The following is a 25299-nucleotide window of genomic DNA, read 5'->3' as shown; positions in this document are numbered from 1 at the left end:
CTTCCTTGCCCCCTACCCTTGCTATGGCAGTTTTATGGTTTATAGTGTGAACTAGCAGCAAAGAATCCTGTGGCACCTTATAGACTAACAGACGTCTGTTAGTCTGTAAGGTGCCACATCTGTTAGTCTATAAGGTGCCACAGGATTCTTTGCTGCTTTTACAGATCCAGACTAACATGGCTGCCCCTCTGATACTTGAGTGTGAACTAGTGCAGACCAGATAGAATATCTGCCTTTAGCAATCACTTTTCTAAAAATCTTCAGTCATACTATAGGGAACCCATCAGCAAAGGATGAAACCATGATAAGCTTCTGGGATGAGAAAGCAAGTACTAGAGCAGCAGATCTCAAATCCAGTTGGGATCCCAAAGTGGTTTAAAACTCTTTTTTAATGGGGTCACCCTGGCTGGCTTAGACATGCTGGGGCCCAGGGTCAAAGTCCATGCCCCACCACCCCAGGCCAAAGACCAAGGGCTTCAGCCCTGGACAACATGGCTCAGGTTACAGGGCCCCTGTCTGAGGCTCAAGCCTTTGGGCTTTAGCTTTGACCTCACCCAGGCTGCTGGGGTTGGCCTTTGGCCTCCCCAACTGTGGCAGTGGGATTCAGGTGGGCTCAGGTTTCAATCCCCCCACCTGGGGTCTTGTAGTAATTTCTGTTGTCAGAAGGGGGGCACAGTGCAATGAAGTCTGAGAACCCCTGCACTAGAGTATGTGTTAAGAAATGCCTGAAGGGCAAGCTGGCACACGTACCTTGCACTGGCTTACCCACCCTGCCTATAACAGAATGGAGCCCATCCACATATTGTTGGATGCTTTTATTTGAAATAGTTTGAAGTAAACATAGCAAGGCACAAATGCCACTGCAGATTAAATAGATATGTGATGGCTTGGGAGTGACCCCTGCTATTGTTACTCTACATAGGCTACCTTGTAAAACATTCCCTAGGCTAATGTACACAGTATCAAAAAATACAAAGAGTTCCAAACTGTTTGTATCAAAACACATCAAGACAAGAAAGTAAGCAATTCAAATCCAGCAAGATAAATAGCTTTTAAATTATTTAAACGTCATAGTGAACAATAATGAGCAGGATTTTGTCTCAACATAAAAACTGTATTGAAGTAATTATATTACACAAAGCATGTGAAGAGAACAAATGAAGAAACAGCATGGACAGTGAAGAGTCAATATGACTATATGGAAATAAAAAGTCTCCAAAGTAATTTATAAAATTGAGTAAAGATGGGAGATTTGCTATCAAAGGAGCTAGACTATTGGAAGCATTACAGTATGGTGCTCTCTCAGTTCAAACACCTTTATGGATGTCACTCTCTTCCTTGCCTGATCACGTGTATGGAGCATTCCATGCTACTCAAGCTGCTGTTAGTAGTGCTCAGACTGATTTTGTGATTCTTTACAGAATGATACATACACTGGTGTTAACAGACTGACTTTTCTTACTGTAATCACAGTATCTGCATCAGTATCTTTTTCTCCCAAACAGCGAGCTAACAAACTACAGCAGATTAAGTACATTTCTCTTGCAGAGTTTTTAATTTCTGTGATTGAAAGTATATAGACTATACCACTCCAGCTGATATAGCCACAGGCAGGTTATATTTGTCTATCTTGGGGATTTCCCTGGAGTACTGGTACATCCTCCCTAGTGTAGACAAGCAAAGATATTATGTGCTGCAATATGCACCGGTACAGATTATTCTTGTCTGAAACTGGGACAAATGGCACAGCTGCTAATTGAATCTTATATTGGCTCTGTCTTCAGCAGGGTTTGCAGCAGTGCAGCTACATTGGTATCTGGCCACCAAAAGCTTTAACTTTGGCAACTCCCCAGTGTAGAGGCCTTTGCTGCTGTGTGAGATCCTGTGCTTTGTAAATCACTTAAAAATATAAATGATTTAGCAATATTTATATAAACAATTTAAAAAATGACTGAGGTTGCAAAAAATCTCTTCTATGGTGATTTAAATTTATAACATAACTTGATTCAATAACATTCATGGAAAAACTAGAAGATGAATCTAGCATACTTCTAGGGCAAAGGTGGGCAAACTACAGCCCGGGGGCAACATCCAGCCCTCCAGACGTTTTAATCTAGCTTTTGAGCCCCCACTGGGAAGTGAGGTCTGGGGCTTGCCCCACTCCGGCATTCCAGCTGGGGAGCAGGGTCGGGGTCTTGCTCCACTCCGCATGGCTCCCGGAAGCAGCACCACATCCCGCCTCTGGCTCCTATGCATAGGGCCAGCCGGGGGCTCCGCATGCTGCCCCCACATCAAGTGCCATCCCCCGCAGCTCCCATTGGCCAGGAACCGCAGCCAATGGGAGCTGCGGGGGCGACACCTGTGGACAGGGCAGCATACAGCATCACCTGGCTGCACCTCCACATAGGAGCCAGAGGAGGGACATGCCACTGCTTCTGGGAGCAATTTGAGGTAAGTGCCACCTGGAGCCTGCCCCCTGATGCCTCTCTCCTGCCCCAGCCCTGATCCCCCTCCCGCTCTCCAAACCCCTTGGTCCCAGCCCAGAGCATCATCACGCACCCGCAACCCCTCATCCCTAGCCCCACCCCAGAGCCCACAACCCCAACTGGAGCCCTCCCGCATCCCAACCCCCAATTTTGAGAGCATTCCTGACCCATCATACAATTTCTATACCCAGATGTGGCCCTTGGGCCAAAAAGTTTGCCCACCCCTGTGCTAGGGCAATGAAACAGCACTGTGTAGCCTACACAAAAGCCATGGTTTGCACCTGCTGCATGATGGAAAAGAATTTAACACAGGTTCGTACTGTCCTGACAAGTGTTATTTGGTTGACCCAAAGTCTTATGGATTTGAGTGATAAAAGTGGAAAGTTAGAAGATGAATTTAAGCCATAAATACTAGAAGAAAACTAAAAAAAAGGAGGCGAGGCTGGGGCTCCAGGCAGAGGCGATACACGCTCAAAGGAAGAGAGCTCATTTTCAGAAAGAAAACTGCAGCTTCAGAAAGTGCTCCTGCATCCTTAGGAGTTAGACAAGTTCCAGTGGGTTATCTTGTCTTGCTCTCTCTTTTCACTTCTGATCTGGCAGAGATTCAGTGCTATGGAGGTGGAAGCAGTTTTTATTTCCCTTACAAATTAAAAGTTAATAGAAAGCACAGTCCAGCCCAAGAAATAAACAGGATATTTCAAAGATCTGCCCCACATCCACCCAGTATTCTGAGTAAAAAATGTTCTTTTCTTAAATCTTAGTAGCATTTGAATGATTGTTCTGAGAGCTGCTACTGGAATCCTCCAGGCCACACCTTTGACTGTGTGCACAAAGCACTGAGTCACTCTTGCACATTTTGCATTTCAAACTATTTTCTTCCTCTACTGTAGTGTTCGTCTCTCTGTTATACTCTTCATGTCCATTCTCATTTGTATCTGTTTGTAACTTTTCCCTTTCCTCTTCCTCCTCTTCCTCTACTGGATCTTTTACTTTATGAACAATAAAGAGGTGTCTGTTCAGAGAGATGTGAGATGTATAACACAAGCCACAGAGCAAGCATTGAGAAGTGGAGTTGTCCGCCTTGTGCTGAGGTATGTGTTCCTGAAATTCAGTACTGATATCTGTTGCAAATCCACATTTAGCACATTTCCAATGTGTCTTCAGTTTTTTGGCTGGTGGAGCTTCAGTGGTTGCCATCTGTCCCAGAGCATCTGCAGACACTCTCTTTGGAGATTTTGCCTAAAAATGTAAAAAATGTCTGTTATTATATCCACGTAAGAGCAAGAACTTTAGCTCGCTGAACTGATCAACATGGCTACAACAACACTGGTACCTTTCCCAGACCCAAAGAAGAACTCTGTGTAGCTCAAAGCTTGTCCCTCATCAATCGAAATTGGACCAATAAAAGATATTACCTCATCCACCTTTTCACAGTTAGAATTAAACACACACCATACAGTTTAAAGGAACACGAAAGACAGGTTAAAGGCTCTTTGGAATGATCTGAAGGAGATGTAGGCGGTGTGGTGCACCGGGGCAGTGAGTTCTATGCATATGGGTGGAACAGAAGGTGCAAAGACGAAAGTGGGAGGACACAGAAATCAGCTAGAGGGAGAGTAGAGAGAAATGAGAACAGGGATGGAAGACAGGGCTAGAGCTCTGAAGGGGGAAAAATTTGTACTTGATGTGGAAGGCAAAGGGGTTTCAAAAAGGACATAACATGATCAGAGGAGGGGAGAGGTATGTTATTTTATCGACAGCATGCGAGAGACACTGGCAGAGTGAGAGGTAGGGACGACCATAGAGGAGGCTGAAACAGCTGAGGAAAGGGATAATCAAGGCATGGAGAAGGGGTTTGGTCATAGGGCGAGGTAGGCAACCTATGGCACATGTGCCAAAGGCGGAACACAAGCTGATTTTCAGTGGCACTCACGGTGCCCGGGTCCTGGCCACCGGTCCTGGGGGCTCTGCATTTTAATTTAATTTTAAATGAAGCTTCTTAAACATTTTAAAAACCTTATTTACTTTACATACAACAATAGTTTAGTTATATATTATAGACTTACAGAAAGAGACCTTTTAAAAACATTAAAATGTATTACTGGCACGCAAAACCTTAAATTAGAGTGAATAAATGAAGACTCGGCACAGCACCTCTGAACGGTTGCCGACCCCTGTCATAGGGCTTCTCTAGAGACATTGTTAAGGAAAAAACAGCCTGATTTGGTGACCAGCTGGACTGGGAAGTGGAAGAAGCTGAAGATGGCAAAGATGAATGGAAATAGGTAAGGCTGCAGAGGAAACCTAATGTAGTCCCACTGAATGCCTCATAGAATCATTCTCTCCTCAGCTGTCTGACTTCAGGGAAGAAAAACCACTGGAAGCTCAGCCAGCAGGAGCAAACACAAGCAGCTGAAGCAGAGAACTTGAGACATGATGACATCATCCGCTCCTGGCAGCTTTATACAATTTTTACTCCGGACATTTCCTTCCCTCTGCTGATCGGCCGTTTGCTCCAGCTCCCTCTCAGCTTCTCCACTTCAGCCCCTCCCTACTTCTCTCCCCTTCAGTGTCTTCTCTCATCTCTCTCTGCATCTAATCCCCTCCCAACAAAACCCCACATGGCACAATTATAAACAAAAGCAAAAGAAACCAACAAAATAACTAGCACTATCATGCCATTTGCATACCATCACTCCGTTCATTCTGCTTGTATATTACATCTTTTCCACCAAACCTTTTGTCTGCCCTATCTATTTAGATCTTAACCTCATCAGGACAGGGACTGTCTCTTATTCTGCATTTGTACTGTGCCTAGTACGCTAGAGATCTGATCTGAGTTGCAGTCCCTAGGCACTAATGTAATGCAAATAAAAAACAACTGCAACTATATCTGAGCACAACCCTACCCCAGTTTTTAAGACTGTAATGGATTAAAAAAATATAATGAAATTGGCTGTATAATTTATACAACAAATATAACTAACCCAGCTCTAATTAGAGGAAAGAAGCAGCCCTTTCTACTATTGCAGGGATATTGAAAGCATTTTAATAGAAAAAATAGTCCTTATAAAAATGGAAGTGATGGGAGAAGAAAATAATGAAAAAATTCAAGGTAAGTTATCTGTGGGGAAATAATTTAGAATACAAATATTTAATGGACGGGGGAAACCTGTGTGTGACAACAAAGTAAATTGAACCTGAGACTGCAGTGCAATATGGTTGTGCAAAATAAAATTAAAAGTTCCTGGACTGTGTCTGTTTTAGACTAGAAGGTGTAGACATTAAGGAGATAGTATTAAGAGTGTACATAGATATAATTAAGATTAATGAGACAAAAATACAGGGACTCTTTAGGCAGATATCTTAGATTCAGGAGGGGGAGTGCTCCACAATCAAATTCCTGGACTGTGTTTGTGAGTATGCACAAGAGAAGTGTACAGGTATTGAGGGGGTTTTGGTGTCTTCTATTGGCTTCTTAATTGATCATTAATGCCAGAAAACATTGAGTTTGTACATTTTAAATATAGAAACATCAGGAAGTGACAGTTATGGCTCATATATCATTCTCAATTCACCCACTGGGCAAATACATTTGATATTTTGGATTATTGATTAGACTGCTAAATGTTACTTTACTAAACAGCGTATTCCATGTGGGAAGAGTCATTACCACTATAAATCCATTAATATTTGCTTCCAGAGTTTGGGGTTTTAAAAATCAGCCATTTTTAAGGTGTAACCCATCCCACCTACCAAAAAACAAAAAGGAAAAACAAATGTGAACAACTGTTTATAAAGGTGAGAAAAGGTATTTTACTTATCCACTGACTTGACAGCTCCTTAAAAATAATTTTAAAATTACTGAACAGATTTTCACAAACTTTCCAGAAAAATTCTACTTTTGGCAAAGCCCCAGTACGGAAAGTTACAGCAGTAAAACAGAATTCTGCTTTTTTCCATTAAAATTATGAAAGAGTGAAAATGGGGTTACAAATTTTGCCTCCCTAATTCTGAGTTTTGGTTCATACACAATACTTCTGGCTGTTCTCTGACCTACACTGTTAACTAAAACAATACTCCTGTAAATAACCCTGGCTGGGCATACTAGTTTCTAGGATATAACTCTATATAAACCCTGTAAGTATATATCGGGGTGGCCAAACTTAATAACCTTCCAAGTTACATACAATAATCTTCAGAAGTTCGAGAGCCACAAGACACGCACAACCTGCCCTAGAGGGCAGTGCCTGCTGGGGCACGGGTTTTGTGCCCTGATGCCCCCTGCGGGGCTAAAGCCCCTAGTACCACCACCCTGCTGCAGGATATAAACCCCAATCTCCCCCTGCAGTCTGGTGGGTGAAGAAATGGTGGGGGGTGGGGTAAGAGGGCTCCACCAGTCACTATTTATAAACAAGCCAAATACATTTATTTTTCAGTACAACCATGTAAATTACTTTTGTTGAGTCACACTCTGGAGCTTTTGCTTTGGACATCTGGGACAGGTCCGGGTTTTTGATGCCATGCATGAGGCTGATGTGATTCTCCAGCATGGAAGGCTGAGAAAATGTTTGATTTTCGTCTGTGCAGAACCTTAAAAGCATAAAGGAAGAAAGTTATTAGTGAAGTGAAAAGCACATATCTGCTGATTTAATTTCAGGCAGCCTGTTGGTAATGCAGAATTGCGAGCCATTAAGAAATGTCACTGGCTACAGATGGGTGTTTTTAGTCTCTGAATTCTGACTAATCAGATCATCTCAGAAGATGCATGAGTGCTCCATACACTACATAGCATTTTATTATTTATTAGCATCTCTGCCAAAATAACTCATCTACTTAAAGTTAAGTTTGCTACAGTAAGTAATAAAGTAAGATTCCCAAGTATGAAAGGTACAGAAATTACAAATAATGAGTATCAGAGGGGTAGCCGTGTTAGTCTGTATCCACAAAAACAAGGAGGAGCCCTGTGGCATGATAATCCATTCTTTTATATTCCAGTAGCAAACTAGAGGCCTCAACTGAGATCAGAGCCCCACTGTGCTAGGTCCTGTACAAACTATCTTATCCCTGCCTCAAAGCATTTACAATTGATAACGATCGGTTGCCACGATGAATTGGAGGAACCATCTGTGCACAGGGTGTATTCTGATGTGAAAATAGTGACTTATAGGTTGAGGGCTGAGAACCAGTCTCCCCGTTCCAGTGCTGGGATAATGATGGAGAGGGTAACTATCCTGAAGCATTGCAGTTTGACAAACTAGTTTAGGTTTCACAGGTCAAGGATTGGTCTCCACCCACCAGATTTCTTTTGGATCAGAAAATAATGGGAATAAAACCCCTTCCGTCTCTCCTGGGATGGGACTGACTCTATGGCTCCCAGTTGCAGAAGGTGGTTTATTTCTTCTTGTAGAATGTGTATATGAAAAGGCTTCCTGAAGAGGAACAGGACGGGAGCATGGGTGGGTGGGACAGATAGGAATGGAATGGAGTAGCCTTCCTTGATGATCTTTAGAACCCACTTGTCCAAGGTAATTAGCTGCCATGATGGAAAGAAAGGGTCTAGACAGTCGCCAAACTGGTGGGATGTTGCAGACAGTTTTTGTGACTGGAATGGAGGGAGGGTTCTCAGGGCCTTAACCACACCTTCAAAATTGTTTGGCCAAAGACCTGTGAGAGGTAGCCCCTTGAGGAGTCATATGCCTGCACTTGGTAGGGGGGTTCTGTCTAAGTCTTTTGGTGTCGTACTGTTGATAGGGAGTGTACTGTGGTGGTCAGGATTGCAAGGGAGGTTGGTATTTCCCCAGTTGACTCTTCAGCGCTACTGTGTAAATGCCGAGAGATTGGAGAGTTGCTAGAGAGTCCTTAAGGGAGTGTAGAGATTCATTCGTATGCACTGCAAATAATTTTGGGCCCTCAAAGGGTAGGTTCTCGATAGTGGTTTGTACCTTCTTAGAGAGGCTGAAGAGGTGCAGCCAGGATGCCCTCCTCAGGACTACGGCAGTTGTGATGGAATGGGCAGCAGTATCCTTGAAGGGTAAGAAAGCTTGTAAAGCTCTATGGGTCAAAAGGTATCCTTTGGATACGAGTGCCTGGAGTTGCTCCTTTTTGTCATCAGGAAAGTCTTGGGAGAGTTTCTGTATTTTGGAATAGGACCAATTGCTTCCAATCCCTGTCATAAGGGGTGGATCGAGCTTGGCATTGACAAGTAATTTGGAGTGGGGTGAGAAAAAAATTCCACGTCCTTTGTGGGAACATAATATTTTTTGTCTGCCCACTTGCAGGTCAGTAGGATGGACGCTGGCGTCTGCCATAACACCCTGGCAAGGTTGAGAAGGGCCTTATTGACTGGGAGGGCTATTTTGGAGGATGAGGATGTCTGCGGTATGTTGAGCAGTTTATACTGTTGTTCTTTCACTTCCTCCAAAGGAATCTGGAGGGAGTCTGCTATCCTGCAAAACAACTCCTGAATATGTTTAAAGTTGTTGGCTGACAGAGGGGGTGGAGCCATGATAGCCTCATCAGGGGAAGAGGAGGAGAAATGGAGTGGCAGTGGAACTTCTTCCTCCATTTTTTCCTTCCTCATCCACTACAGGAAAAAGTTCAGTCTCTGGTGATCGAGAGACCAGTCGAGATGGCCGATGTGTAGGTCTTTGGCTTTTCCTCTTATAGGGGCTTCCCCAAACTGTTCTCTTGTTGGCATAGCCCACGGAGTCCCAGTATGGCCAATCTGAAGGAGTGGCATCTGGGGTTGCATCCGTGGCAGTTCATACGCAGGGCCCTAGTGGGGATATGTAGAGGACTCCTTTTCTGTCTGTCCGAGTATGAGGTTGGACGGAGTACTCTCTCTTTTCCTTGCTGGGAGGGTGCCGTCCTCCGAGGAGGAAAAAGAGCAATGCGTGATTCTGGAGAAGTGGACAGAAGTGGAGGGAGATTGTGTTGAATATGGTGAACACAAGCAGGTCCTTGGGTATCTGAAACTCCTGGGGAGAGGGAGGAGCATCATTGGTACCAGTGGAACAGGGCCGTCCTTAGGATTTATGGTGCCCTAGGCGAGATTATTAACTGGTGCCTCCGTGGCTGTTGCTGCTTACCAACACAAACATAAGCTTACAGTATTGGAAAACTTGCTACAGCATGTTACTAAACCAGTTTAACTTAATTAAGCACACTGTAATGCTGATTGACTAGCACTAAAAGTAGCACTATAGAAAAAATTCTCACTTTGACAGAATGATGCAAATAAATAATTTTTTAAATTTGTCAACATTTTATTGGAAATTTATATGAAGAGATATTGAAACAAGGATTAGTTTTTAATTAAAAGCAATCTTTTGGCTTTTTTTGGCTGCAAAATCAGATAATAAATGTCACTCGTATGACAAAGACAAAGTGACGTCTTTTTTTCAATTGTAAGAAAGCAAGACAGTCAAGTTGTTCCTGACTCATTGTAGAGCGGAGATAGTTTTTAATGAGCTTTAGTTTGAGATACTCCTTTCTCCTGATGCTACTGTTACAGGAATTGTCAGTAGAATATGATTGGCAAGTTTGCTGTATGAATAAACTGTACAATGTCCATCACTGATTTTGCATGGCAACAACTCAATTTCTTCGTACAGTTCAAGTCCATTTAAATCAAAATGATCACCATGCTTCAGGAGGCCTCTAGGTCAGGGTCCACAACGTGGTGCCTGCAGGCGCCATGACGCCCACAAGGGCTCTCAGTGGCACCCGCATACTGGCAGAGGACGAGCATTTGCCAAAAATGTCGCCGAAATTCGGCGGCATTTTGGCGCCAACGCCTCTGGATGACACTCGCTCTGCCGCCGAATTTCGGCAGCATTTCGGTGGATGCTCGTCCCCCGCCAGACGAAAAAAGGTTGGGGACCACTGCTCTACGTTCTTGCACTTTGTCATTAGTTGCTCTTGTTTCCTATTTCATTGATTTTAGTCCCACTCAGCCCGTTGCCAGCTGAGTGAATGAAACCCCAGGCGACAGTGGGTTGAGTGGCTCAGCTGGGGTCTCAGCCGCCGGACCCTGCTCAGCCTGCTCCAGACCTGGGGTTCCTTGGGGGTCTCCAGGCCAGCAGCGGGTGCTGAGTGGGGCTGGCAGCCGGAATCCCAGAGCAGCGGTGGGCTAAGCCATTCAGCCCACCACTGCTGGTGTCATCAAAAATAAGCTCGTGGGCCACCTTTGTGCACATGTGCCGTAGGTTGCCGACCCCAGCTCTATACACATAGTAAGGAGATGAAACATATCACAGTTGTTGAAGGGCTCTATTTAGCAGTAACAGGCGGCTAAAGAAAGTCAGTCAACATTTTGTGTGTCTCTGATGAAAACTGGTCCACTCCCTTCCCCATACCAAAACTTGTCACAAATAATTGTCAACAACTTAATTTTCTGTTTTTGGCTAAGATATTGATTTTTTTTTTAAATATATTGAAATTGAATCAGGATTCTTAGCAAGCATTGGCAAAAAAAATTTGCTCAATGACAATCAAAATGGCAAACCAGACTGCTTTCATGCTGTGGCTCACCCCACAAGCCTGCTGGTTCAACAGCTGCAGCAGAAGAGGAGATAGATGGAAAACTGCACGTCTTGGGGTGCAGAGTGGCAACAGCAGCAGCAAACCCTCAGGTCCGATCACGTGCCAATGGGCACCACCGCCAGCTCAACGACCATGGTGAAGTTAGCACAGCATGCTGATATCAGGGACAGGCACCCATGGAGCCACAGCAGCTCATCCTGCTCTGTGCAGCTCCCCCCCCCCCCCCACCGAGACGGCATCGCTGCCAGTCCGGGGAAAACACGCCTCCCCAGCTAGGGTGACCAGACCAGATGTCCTGATTTTATAGGGGCCAGTCTCGATATTTTCAGGCTGTGTCTTATATAGGCACCAATTACCCCCACTAGGGTGACCAGACAGCAAGTGTGAAAAATCAGGACGGGAGGTGGGGGGCAATAGGAGCCTATGTAAGAAAAAGACCCAAAAATTGGGACTGTCCTATAAAAGTGGGACATCTGCTCATCCTACCCCAACCCCCTGTCCTGATTTTTCACACATGCTATCTGGCTATCCCAGCCCGCCGTATGTGACCATCCAATCCTGGTCTGCCTGCGAGGAAGTGAGTTACTTTTCACTGTCATTCCTCAGCAGGTAGGCAGCCAGCCTCACCTCCCTCCGGCACCTCACCCAACACACCCCTGACAGTCCCTCAAGCCGGGGAAAGAGTCACACTCACAGGTGAGCATAGGCAGCAGGTTTATTTTGTGGTGGTGCCCCAAAATGGGGTGGCCCCCCCGCTGTTGCCCTGTAAGCCAATATAAATGAAGCTACAATGCATTGGCACCACAAGATTACAAGGGTCAATTAAAAGTGTAAAGTCAGAAGCAGCAATTGCCTGCTTTCAATATATGGTATTTTTGTTGCACTTGTTTTGTAAAAAGTGGGAATGTTCTTAATGTTCTCTGAATATCTGTGGGTGCCTCAGTTTCCCCTGCAAGGTGCCAATTGAAGGTGCTGGGGACAAAGAAGATCAGAAGAGATCCAGAAGAGACACAAAGGCTTGAGAGGTAGGGTGTGTCATTTGGAGCTGGCTGGGGGAAATGGCTAAAGGCCCAGAACTGGGTCTAGGCTCCCCACCCTCCAAGATGGACCTGACTGAGGGTCCCTAATTTTCTGTACCTACAAGCTTTGTTTAGACTGTGATCCTGGTCATCTAATAAAACCTTGTTTTACTGGCTGCTGAGTTTGGGGTGCAGGGACCTCTGGTTGCCCCGGACCTGCCTGGGCACACTCGCTGCCGGGAAAGCGCACCAGTGTGGAAGGGCATGCCTGAATGCTCTGAGATCAGACCCAGAAGGTGTAAGCGTCTTGCTCTGGAGACAGTATGCTCAGAGGGGAGGAGGCTCCCCCAGAGTCCTGAACTGGCTTGTATGACATAGTTTGTTCCAAAGCATCCCAGCATCCTTCTTCCACACCTTGCACTTCCCGCGGAAGTCCAAACCAGGAACACTTGACACTCTCTCCTTGGCCTTTTGAATCTTTTCAGGCATTAGGAGGCCACCTGATCTCTTTGTTCTCCAACACCTTCAGTTGGCACCTTGCAGGAGAGCGACCCAGGCTCAGTTGCCCGAGACAGGGTTTCAGCCATTCTCTGTGCAGACAAGCATCATACTGGCACTCTAGGGCTTTACCAACAATCACACACCCTTATCCCACCATCTAGATCCTTGAGAAATGCTAGGGGAATTGAGGCACCCACACAGTAGTCAGAGAAAACATTAAGAACATTCCCACTTTGTAACACCTGTATACTTTAAAGGGTGTAAATAATCAAGTATTGTGCTAAACACAATCAATGATACTCCAACTGACCCCCATATTTAAGTTGCAATGTTTTTCCCTCAAGTGAGGTTCTGGGATTGGGGTTGGGGATGAGAGGTTACACTGCAGCAGGGTGCTCAGGGTTTAGGTTTGTGGGGCGCAGGCTCTGGGTGGGGCGAAGGTCCCGGGGATAAGGAACTTGGTGCCGACAAGCTGCCCAGGGCTAGGGCCAGAGAGGACTCTCCCCCTCCTTACTGCAGAAGCAAGCTCACAGGGGGATGGGGACCCTCCTCTCCCCCCTCCTTCCCCTCCATGGCCACTCCTCTGACCACAGATCACGTGACTGCTCCTAGGGCTCTCTCAGGTCAGAAAGCCACCTTTGCCTCCCCCTAGTATGGGACGGGGACAGGGGGGGCTTGCCATCATGTTGTGGCCTCCCCCCTTGCTGCTTAGGCCACTGGGTGCCGGGGGAGAGAGCTCCCAAGCATGTGAGCCCCTCCTTCCCCCTCCCCTCTCCCTCTTCCCCTCCCCCGGTGCTCCAAGAGGCTGCCTGCCACTGATCTCTATAGCCTTAGGCAAAAGCAGCACAAACAGAGGAGAGAGACACTGGCTGTTTTCTTTCAGGCAGGGAAGCTCCGAGGCGGGGACAGGGGAGAAACCCAGCTCCAAATATTGGTAGAGCACAGCCCCCAGCCTTGAATATTCCTGGTGCTTGAGCACCTTGAGCCCAGCTCCTGCAGGTGAGTTCCTTCCCCCACCCCTTCCCAGAGACCTCCCAGCAGCCCCTCCCTCAGACTGTGCTGCGTTCGGCTCTCTCTAGGACCCAGCAGCCCTGCTCTTACATGCTCCACTGCTTCCCGTCTGTCCAGGCTCCCGGCAGAGTGGTGCCCCCAGACCTTTTGGTGCCCTAGGCGGCTGCCTAGTCTGCCTATGGCTAAGGACGGCCCTGCCAGTGGATGTATTCGTGCCAAGGGAGAGGTACATTCTCTTGAGCACTTGTAGTGGGGCGGCTGCCCCACTCCTGGAGAGAAGGGTTAAAAGCAGACAAGCTAGGCTGATTGGGAAGGTAGCCACAGGCATGGCCAATTGAGTTAGGGCCCAGCTGGCTCTGCTAAGAGGGCTGGGGGCCAGGAGCTGAAGGACTCTCTCTCTATCTGTGGAGAGTGAAGGACCTAGCTGCCAGGGAGAAAAGGGTACCTGTAACGGAGCAGTGCTGGGGAAAGGCTAGAGGAGCTGGGGAGCTCCAACCTGGCAACTCCCCAGGCTGTGGCCTTGGTAAAGGCCTGTGCTGGTACTGGGGCTGGGAGGTGCAGCCCAGAGATAGGCAGAGGCAGCTGGTCCAACCCCCTTGCCAATGATAAGTGGCCTTTTACAGACTGCAGTTGCCCCGGTGAGTGGGGCTAGATGGCTGGCAGTAACCATGGAGGCAAGGTGGATTTAGATGGTTGGGGGTTCCCCTGGTAGGGGAGACCCAGAGCAGGGGTACTGCTGGGACAGAACTCTGAGGTAAGGGGCACCAGGATCTGGGAGGGACATGGGGAACCTAAGCCTGCAGAGGGCGCTCTGGGCTGGACAAGAGCTAATTCCCAGGATGACCAGCAGGAGGCGCCGCACTGGAGAGTCTCGCTTCGCTACAGCACCAGAAGATGGACTCGAGGACTTGCTTGGTGCTAGCAGTTTTGTTGGCGCTCAAATGGACATTGGCACTAGAAGAACTGTCGGTTCCAGTGGTTTTGTTGGTGCCATGATGACCAAAGTTGACCTGGTTGGGGCAGTCGACACCATTCTTGAAGCTCTTGTGCCTCGGTCTCTGGTGCTGAGAGACAGTGCTGATGGCTGTAGGTCTGCCTGCTTAGGGTCTTCAGACCTCTGTTTAGCTCCGGTACTGGAGGTATTCAGACAGTTCCTGGAGTTATGTCTCCTCTCTGAGGATACTGAGACAACTGACTTCGCAGGGGATGGTATTCTGCTTGGCATGCCTCAGAGGATGAGGGAACCATTTCTTCCCATCAGCATGGGAGAGAAAAGATTTTCTTTTAGAAGAACATGGTGAATGAGGGTCAGTGGACAACCTAACAGTATGTGAGAACCATGCAGGGGAAGTGTCCAGACCAGGGTCCGATGCTGGACAAAATGCTCTCTCTATGAGGAGAAGGGTTCCAGTTATGGTAGCAGTTTTGTAACGTGCGTACTTTCCCCATTGGACTGAGTCCCTAGTCACAACTATAATCTTCTGAACAGCCATCAGATGGCAATAACTGTCGTTCACTGCCAAACTACTTAGCTATATTCAAAGTGATGAAGTAGAGATGAAAGACCCAGAATCTCATTTCCAATCTCCTGAAGCATCTCATCCCTAAAAAGATCCAACGGGTCCAATGATTCTTCACTATTCTGAAGCAGTCATTTACATTTGCGTAAAGTGGGTATAAAATGTTCAGATTAACTGTTATACAGATTAACTGATTTTCCACAAGTGTATCTGACTACACAAGGTGCAAGGCCATGGAGTGTTAGCTCCCACACAAGTTAGGTTAGTCTATACCATATTATACAAATCCCTGGTTAGTTGTAAGAGCTGAACTGACTTATTTTCCCTGAGTTCTGTTCACTCATGCTAAGCTACATCCCACAATACCCTGCAATAGTACAACTGACCATAAGCCTATAGGAAACTTGTCAAACACAAGGTATCTTAATTTTATCTCTTAGTACAAGCTAGGGAGGTTCTTTCACACACCAGTACCTGGAATCTAGTGTCCAAAACAAAAATAAAGAAAGGTACACAACAAGTACATTGTAGGGGAGGGATAGCTCAGTGGTTTCAGCTTTGGCCTGCTAAACCCAGCATTGTGAGTTCAATCCTTGAGGGGGCCATTTAGGGAACTGGATAAACATCTGTCCGGGGATTGGTCCTCCTTTGAGCAGGGGGTTGGGCTAGGTGACCTTCTGAGGTCCCTTCCAACCCTATGATTCTATGAAGTTAAGGAAATGGGATAAAATGATGGGCTGGATTTTAGTGATGGGTAAAGAGTTTTGTAACTTGTAAAATCATCCTATAAATATTCCTAGGTGAAATGTGTAACTTTGGGAGCGTTCTATGTAAGATGAGGGAAACAGCGCTGCACAAGAAAGCTTCCCAGAGACTAGTATCATATTGAACCTTTTCCCTGTACTATAGTATTATTGAGTTTTAGCCATAAATCTGACTGATACTGGTTATTTGGTCTCTTGAATATCAGGGTGGATAAAAATCAATTTAAAAAAATTAATACATTTAAAAAAATGAATTTTTTTTATTTAAATCAGATTTTGATAAAATGCTTTTTGAGTGGAAAAAGCAATATAAACAGTTTTAATTAAGATACATTATAGATCAATGATATCTCATCATGGAATAGGGATTATAAATTCTAATTCTATATTATGAGACAATATATTCGTGTAATGTTTAAGCAAAGTTTTGTAGATGAGTTCCAATAGTTCATGGATTGGGGACCCAATCTTACCGGGTTCCAGGGGCTTCTGTATAGGTTATTTAGGTTAATCTTTCTATCTGCCCAATGGGGCACAGTCTAGAAGATACCATCAGAGATGCTTAGTTTTGCAGTTCTCAAACTAGATTTGTGTCTCCAGAGATAACATGCATGTTAACAGCAAAAATGTTTTTAAACAAAAATAAATAAATACAGAGAGGAGAGAAATAACAGACCTCAACCCTATTGTCCCTCTGCACATTTGTGTACACAGAGTCAATCCCTTACCTCTCTCTAAAACAGCAAAGTTTCAAAAAGTTCAAGGAACAGAAGATCGTTGGGGGCGGAATAGATCTGGACAAGGAGAAGAAGTCTGGAGATAAATGTGAGAACGTAGGAACAGGCAGTCGAAACAAAAGTGAAACTGTTTGACCAGCATATTCCAGAAGTCTTGAGGTCTTTCTGAGTGTAGCCTTCATTGATTTGAGATCTTTCATACCATTCTCTCACTAGAAAGGAAAACCTATAATGGCAGCAGGCAGTAAAAGAGATCCAGTTTGGGAATATTTTAATGAAGTTCCTCTACCTATGGGTAAGACAGGCATGCATGCAAAATGCAAACAGTGCAACAAAGAAATGCAAGGGCTGGTTTCCCAAATGAAACATCATCATGAGAAGTGTTCCTTCTCAGGAGAAAGCTGTGTTGACGATGATGATGAAAGGAACAGGTCTGTACATGCAGGTTCTTCGGGTTGGTAAACTTTTTATTTCATACTTCTTTCTTAAGGACTGCCTGTCTTCCTTCTGAACTATTCTTGAATTCTCATGTTTGAGCAAAAAATAGTTATTTCTCTATGGTACTATCATTTTAGATGCAGTTGTGATAAAAAATAAATAGCTGAAATAGGCAGATCTTCCTTTTACAATTTCACCTTTAAAGTAGTACTGTCAGTCAATGCAATGAGTAATACTAAATGAGCAATATGGTAATAATAGTTAAATAACTGCATTGACTTATTTTGTTTAGGAGACTCCATCCTCAACATACAGGATTCTGAAGGCTATCCACCTTCAAGATCACCATCATTTTCTATAGTTTCTGAGTTATCTGCCAATGATAGTGCTTCAGTCACATCATGTATGTCACATAGCTACAGTACATCACTTGTAGCAAAAAGGAAAAAAATCTCCACCGTGCAGAAACAACCATAGATAAGTTTGTGATAAGAACCAGCAGATTACAAAAAGAGGTAATTGATGAAAAAATTGCCCCTTCCCCATTTTTTTTTTTTTGGCAACAAACTCTCCTATCTGTATAATTGAGAACCCACACTTCATTAACACGGTTCAGTCATTAAGACCAGGATACAGTCAACCCACCAGAGCAGATGTCGCAAGCAAATTGCTCGATAAAGTGTATGAAAGAGAAATTAAGCAGTGTACAAAAGGTCTAGAGGGTAAAATTGTTAACCTGAGTCTTGAAGGATGAAGCAATGTCCACAATGATCCTGTTGTATGTGCTTGTGTGACAACAGAAGAAGGGAATGTCTTCCTAACAGAAACAACTGATACACCAGGAAATCCACACACAGCAGAATACTTACAAGTTGCAGCAGTAAAAGCTATAACAAACTCTGAAAAAAATTCAAATGTCTAGTATGCAGCTTGGTCACAGACAATGGTACAAATGTATCCAAGGTGAGAAGAAGTTATTTAGAAGAGAGTCCCAAGCTAATAACATATGGTTGCCGTGCTCATTTGATGCACCTCTTAGCCAAAGACTTCAGTGTTCCAGAAATAAAGGGCTAACGCTGAAATTACAAAATACTTCCGTAACAACCACTTTGCAGCAGATGCTCTGAAAAAAGTGGGAGGAACCAAGCTAACTCTCCCACAAGACATGCAATGGAACTCAGTAGTGGACTGTTTTGAGTACTATACCAAGAACTGGCCTAATCTGATGACAGTTTGTGAAACAAACATCGGCTGAAAAAATAGATGGCACTGTCACAGCCAAAGTTTTCCAACATTGGGCTTAAGGAGACAAGGTTGAACACAATGCTGAGTCCCTGAAGCCTAATTACTGTAGTTCTCAAACAAAAGTGTGCCGAAAAATAAGCTGCTTTATTGCTGACGCGTTGAATTTGAAAGGAACTGAGTGAGATTTAACAAGAGAAATAAGCAATGACAGAGTTAAATTACAAGCATTAACAAAAAAAAAAACGAATGGACAAGCACGGTCGCCAGCTCATTTCTTGCAATATTTCTCAATACTCAGTACCAGGCTCAACCTTAACTGCTGAAGAAGAGGAGATGGTATGACATGGACATCTAACATCATCCCTCCATAATGCCAACTATAAGGGTAGTGAACCATTCAGAAATATGTTGCTGATGATTTTTTTAAAGAAAGTCACACCTTGAATTGGTGGAAGTCACTTAAGAACTTGGGATTCGAGACTGTTGAAGTGATAATCTCATTTTTAACAGCAGTAGCTTCTTCTGCGGTGCAGAAAGAATATTTCTCCTTTGGACTAATTCATTCCAAAACTGATAAATCGTTTGGATCTGAAAAAGCAGGAAAGCTTGTTTTTTCTTTTCCAGATTATGAACAAACTGGAAAACGAAGGATGAGACGAGCTGAGTTAAGCTGCAGAAGCCAATACTGTAAGTGTTCTGTTGAGCTGGCTACAGTATTTTTTTTTAATATTTCATTTAACTATTTTGTTAAAAGAATTTACAAAAAATAAACCTGGTTTTAAAAAAACTTGAACATTTAACTAATTCAAAATTCATGTGCTTTTTTGGTTAAAAAATATTATATGTTTGCGTGCTGAGAAAAAATCCACAATATTTAAATTATTTATTTACTAAAACAATTTAATTTAAATGCCTGTCTGCGTGATGTTCTCCTTTAATACAGACATTGGCAAAAAATGCCTCCAAATATTAATGATTAGCCTGTTGAATTGGAGATAGTTCACCTCCCAATGACTACATAAATATCTGCATCAATTACCTTTGGTAAATAAAATAACCAATCATTCATCTTCTGATATAGCTGTAAAACTTATTTTGAAAACTTTTCAGATTAATCACTTAAACATATAGTGTGTACCTTCTAAAAATGAAACCTACATCTCTCTGAGTTGTGAAGAATATGTATTAAGGTTATAAAAACCAACAAGAATGCACTTTTATGTAGAAATCCATGATTAAATCAAGTCTTCCTGACTAGTGATTGAAATCATGATTTCAATCAATCAGACTTAAATCAAATCTAACCTGCTGAATATATTTCATAATGAACCAAAGGGTGGCCAAGCAATTGACCATACAATTTATCAACAGGAGAGTCAGGCCCAGTGTTTCTCTGGCCATTCTGCTGGTGTGTGAGATTGTACTCTCAGATACACCTACAGAACTCAGTTTTAAACCTCACTCCAAGTCTCCAGGAAAATTGCAATCAGAAAGTCACTCATGTCTAACCTATTCCTCTTCTTATTCTCCCTCCAGTGTAATCCGAGAAAATAAACAAGGAAGTATTATTTACTCCTACTCATAACACAAGAACTAGGGGTCAACAAATGAAATTAACAGGCAGCAGGTTTAAAACAAACAAAATCAAGTATTTCTGCACACAATGCACAGTCAACCTATGGAACTCTTTGCCAGAGGATGTTGTGATGGCTAAGACTATAACAGGGTTCAAAAAAGAACTAGATAAATTAATGGAGGATAGGTCCATCAATGGCTATTAGCCAGGATGGACAGGGATGGTGTCCCTAGCCTCTGTTTGCCCAAAGCTCAGAATGGGTGACAGAGGATGGATCATTTGATGGTTACCTGTTTTGTTCATTCCCTTTGGGCACCTGGCATTGACCACTGTCGGAAGACAGGATACTGAGCTAGAAGGACCTTTGGTCTGACCCTGTAGGGCCATTCTTACATTATGTTCTTATGTAATTTACATTACAGAGTAGAGAGGAGCAGACATGATCTAATACAAAGGGCTTTTAAACATGAAAGATGGACTAATCTGTGGGAAAGCTTGGAAAGCAGTGTTGGGTACTCACCAGCATGTATAAACTTTCTTTGCTGTGTCATGATTATTGCGAATGTGTCTGCCCAGACTGCTGAAGTCGTTGAACGAATGCTCACACTGCCGACAGGGATATCTCTTCACAGACTAGCAGAAGAACAGAAACATCTTTTAACAACAGAAGCCAGCTAGCTTCTTTTGTATACTTCACTCAAATGAAGGGATGAACAACAAGGGAGCAGCACAGTTCCCATCCCCAGAGAGAAATCTCTGAGGTACTTCAAAAGAACAATTTCAAGATTTTTGGGATCCCCAAATTAGCCAGCCTGAAAGTGGGCTGTCCTCATTGATCTCAACTTTAAACAGGTAAAGATCGGAAGCAGCTCGAGAACAATCTTGCTCTTTTTTAAAAAAATAATAATGTATAATTAATTACTTCTGCTACTGAGTACTGATCTAACTCTCTTCACTTCTTGGTGACTGGAAGAAACCCCCTCTCTCTTCAGGAGCATGAGGATGAACGGATTACAGTTTCCTCCTTAAGAACAGAAGACCGCCCTTACTGCTGAAGGAGGAAGATCTGGTACAACTAGAAGACCTGTAGGGATAGGAGACCATTATCTGCAAGCCGAGACAGCCACCTTGGAGTCAGGTGAAAAAGTCCTTGACAGAAAAAAAGAGGCTGACTTCACAATAAGATCCTACATGAAATTAATCCACTGACCACCACCGCACTCCTGTGCCCATCCTACACCCAGTTCTCTCAGAACTATGTACTTCTCTGGTCCCCACCAGCTCTTTGTGAGAATGTTGGGAGGGGAGAAGGAAAAGTATCACCTTCTCCTGTCTTTTCCCTTCTCAGAGCAGGGTATGAAAGCAGGCACTGGCAAGACTCAAAACCACCTACTCATTTTCTTCTCCCAACAGCAGCACTAGGAAAAACAGAAGGCCCTAGGTAGCATTAGCATCACACTATGAGCCATATTAATTAATGACTCCAAATCCCCCCATACATTTGTTTTCTATCTGGCATCCTTCATGGTGTAAATGGCATTATACCCTTGTTATCTGCATTTGCCAGAGTTAAATCTCATCACGTACATGCATTAGCTCATTTCTAAAAAAAGAAAAAAAAAATAAATCTTCAGTACTTAATGAGTACTTTCATTGTCCCATTTGGTAAAGACAATGTGGGGAATCTACCACTCCCATCTTTCCCCTTCTTATATTTATGAAATGGGACAATTCACACTTTCATGGCTGTTGTTCACAGGGCTCCAGTTACGTGTGACTCAACACATTAATGACTCAGTACATTTACCCGAGGTATTAAGAGTTTGGCTGTACATGAAAACCTGGCCTTTGTTTTGTCAATGAGCTGGTGGTAGCCCTGAAAAGCCCATTCTGACACCAATCTGTGCAAAAACCTATGTCAAAGCAACACAAGATTTTAGGCATACAAAAGTCAGAAAATTCAGATTTATGGTTCCTACAGCAACCTCACCTCTGCATCTTGCACAAATTCATTACAACAGAATCTCTCAGGGTTAGATACCTAACAGCACACAATTCTCCATATTATTTGGCAAATAATGAAATATTATAATCGAAAAAGTGCCTTTTCCCCTTCATCTTTAAATGCATATCGATGAAGTCCAGTCTCTATCTAAACTACAACGTTGCTTCCAATTACTTTTACCCAAATTGCTATCTATGTTGTGCTGAGTTGGTTAACAGAGTGGAACTGCTATTGTCATGGCCAGATCATGGTGCTAAGCGAAGAGTATTGACAGCTGCCGAGGGAAACCACAAACACAATCCAACAGAAATCAATATAAAACCTGGAATCCAAGCCACTGTAGCTGTCATACCAGTGACTGGGAACAGATACAGCTCTCCATTCACTTACCAAAGTATGTGGAAAAGGAAACTGGATGTGACATGCAGTGAGGGAAGGAGCAGAGGAAAAGGTGATGTGCCAAAGTATAGATGATACTATTCATGAAGACCCAATATGCTTGCGGCAGGTCAGGTCAATGTTTTGTTTCTGGCTATGCTCTCACTCCAACAGCGCTGGTGAACAGCTACTGGGCTTCTATTTGATCGAAATATTAATGACTAATAGTTCTATTGTCAAAAGCTTATAAATAGGAAGAAATATGCCTGAAATACTTAGTCCTGCCTTGAGTGCGGGGGACTGGATTAGATGACCTCTTGAAGACCCTTCCAGTTCTATGATTCCATGAAAGGTTTCATTTGGCTCCTTACCTTTCCATGGATTTTCTTCATATGAGACACATAGTTTTCCCGATCAGGGTTCCATTGTGAACACTCCCTACAAGTCCAACCAACACTTTTTAAGATGGGTTTTGATTCTGTGTTGTGTTCCACTCTTGTGTCCTTCCTTGGCAAAGTGGTATGGGAAGTACCATTGGCTACTGACAACTCCTTTGGTGGTGTAAGAACTTGACTGCTGGATGTTGTCTGAGGCTTCGGTCGAAGGTTAGAGACATCCTCAGGATACGGGGGGACCCCATGAACAGCCTGATTAATAATAAGGGAATAGAGAATCAGAATCAAATATAGTTCAAACAACATAGCACTGAGGTACTCCTAAATCGCCACCAAGCTTCTGCCCCTGAAATAGGCTAGAAAGGTCTGACAGAAGAGTTGTTCGAGTAGCATTGCTAATAATTTATGATAATACAACACTTCTATATTTGGCTCCCCATCTTGAGATCCTTAACATGCCTTATGAACAATAAATTAATCCCCACTACCCTGCTAGATAGATCAGTGTTGTTATACCATTTTTAATATGAGAAAATTTAGGCACATAGAAGTGCAGTGACTAGAGTGCAGAGCCAGTAAAAGAACCCGGATCTCATAACTCCCAGTCTTGTGCCTTAATCATTCATTTAAAAGCACAAAAGGTCTTAAAAATTGATTCCATTATCTAATCAGTAAGCAAAAGCACTTTACAATAGACATTTGGAAAGATTGTTAAGTGGTCTGCCGAGACCCTCAGCAATTTTCAAGTGGTCTGCGGAAAAAAAAGTTTGAGAACCACTGCCATACAGTATGAACAACCTTGAACAACTTGCCAGGTGCATTATGGGTCTGGGGATTTGCCATTCCCCATGCAATGTGATGAACCAATACATACAAAATACGATGACCAAACCCCTTCTTTTTATGTAAATGTAATGTACAAGGAACAAACACAGAAAATATGAAATACCAGTAGAAACATATGTTTCTAAATGGAATAGGTTTCCCACTTTTCAATCTGTCCTCATTAGCTCTTTAAAATTTTCCCTCTTAGTTAAACATGAAGTATTTAAAACATTTACACTTTTTTGCTTCAATATAAAACTGCCCCAACCACAATTTTTTTTTTTTTTTTTAAATATCTTGTCTCAATAGACAGAACAAACAACAGATGAGGTGTACCTGGCTGTATCATTACCTGATCTACCTAAAAATGTCAGTGCTGTAAAAAGAGAGGTTACCAATCTTGTCTAGTAACTGGAGATCTTTGAGATGTGTGGTCCCTGGGTAGTATTCCACTGTGAGGGTATGCATGTCTTCCATGCACCTGAGATAGGAAGATTTTTGCATGCAGTGTCTGTAAGGCTTTGTCTATACTGGCAAGCAAAAGGCAAAACTGTGTGTTATTCAGGAGGTATTAAACACAAAAACAGAAGTTTTGTTGACGAAAAGCGCTGGTGTGAATAGCGCTCTGTCAGCAGGAGTGCTCTCTTGCCAACAATGCTAATGCTGCTCATTGCGGGTGGAAGTTTTTGTTGAGAAGAGAGCTCTCTCCTGCTGACAAACAGCGGCTACCCTGCATGCCTTTTAGCAGCATGGCTGTAACAGCACAGTTGTGTTGCTAAAAGTTGTGTAGTGTAGACATAGCTTTAGTCTATACCCACGCTCCTCCTCTCCTCATGCTCTGGACTGAGGGCAGAAGGGGTGATGTGAACCAACAGCCAAGAGGTTCTTTTTCTACCACAAGTAATAAGTACAGAACCTAAAGCAGACAGAAAGAAGGGCGGGTAGTGGAATACAGATAGTGATCACAGAACTCAAAAACTCCACTTACTATAAAAGGTAAATAATGCTGCTTCTGTGAGTGCCGTTCCCTATGTGTATTCCACTGTGGATGACTGACAAGCAGAGCCCATTGAGGAGAAGGTTGTGAGAACCTACGTGGTACTGATGACTCAAGGACCACCGACCGAAAGGATGCATAAGCTGCAGAGGCTTAGATAGTGCATAACGTCTTGTGAAGGCATGTATAGAACTCCATACTGTTGCCTTACAGATATCAATGAGTCACACTTCATGAAGTGAGGCTAGGGAAGCTGCCTTGACTCTGGTAGAGCAGGCCCTCACACCTTGAAGGGGAGGGGTATTAGCTGACTAATAGAGTAGAATACAGCTTGAAATCCACTTTGAAAATCTCTGTGAAGAGATCGCTTGTCCCTTCAACCATTCTGCCAATCCAGGCAATTTTCTAAATGAATTTGTTCTTGATAAGTAAATGCCAATGCCCAGCACATACTCAGGGAAAAAGTCTCTCCTCCTCCCTTCATTAGTCACAAGTGGCTTGGCAAAGAGAGGTGTATTGTCTGGTTTAGATGAAAGGCTGATAAATTCTGAGTGTAATCTCAATGAATCTTTTCCTTACGGAAAATTGTGTAATCTAGAGCAGCCAAAAGGTCTCCTAGTTCTCCAACCCTTCTAGGTGACCTGATGGCCACTAGAATGGAGTCTTTCATAGATAGATAGGACAGCAAACATGTCAGCAATGGTTCAAACAGTTACTCGTTTAATGCTGAGAGGACCAAGATCAGATCCCATGTGGAAGCACATTTAGTTTCAGGAGTGAAGATTCTAAATGTGATGCTTTAGAAAATGTACAGTTGCTGGATGGGTGAAAATGAATAGTTATCAAGGGAAGAGG

At 43.6% G+C, this 25299-nt stretch overlaps 1 protein-coding gene across 2 annotated transcripts in view; it reads right to left on the bottom strand.

Annotated features, from left to right (window-relative positions):
* Positions 1 to 802: 802 nt before the first annotated feature.
* ZNF592 (zinc finger protein 592) overlaps positions 803 to 25299 on the bottom strand; it is a 92760-nt gene continuing 68263 nt past the window's right edge. For both annotated transcript variants that reach the window (XM_075069438.1, XM_075069439.1), the window contains 4 exons: positions 22599 to 22874; positions 20365 to 20477; positions 6944 to 7079; positions 803 to 3725 (listed from right to left, as the gene is read on the bottom strand). In XM_075069438.1, coding sequence (XP_074925539.1) covers positions 3237 to 3725; positions 6944 to 7079; positions 20365 to 20477; positions 22599 to 22874 — 1014 coding nt within the window. In that variant the 3' untranslated portion in view covers positions 803 to 3236. The remainder of the gene's footprint in view (positions 3726 to 6943; positions 7080 to 20364; positions 20478 to 22598; positions 22875 to 25299) is intronic.

Source organism: Chelonoidis abingdonii, chromosome 9 (assembly GCF_003597395.2).
Source record: "Chelonoidis abingdonii isolate Lonesome George chromosome 9, CheloAbing_2.0, whole genome shotgun sequence".
In the NCBI taxonomy this organism is placed as follows: domain Eukaryota; kingdom Metazoa; phylum Chordata; order Testudines; family Testudinidae; genus Chelonoidis; species Chelonoidis abingdonii.
Note: the sequence above shows the minus strand (reverse complement) of the source record. Positions and strands in the feature narration are given on the sequence as shown.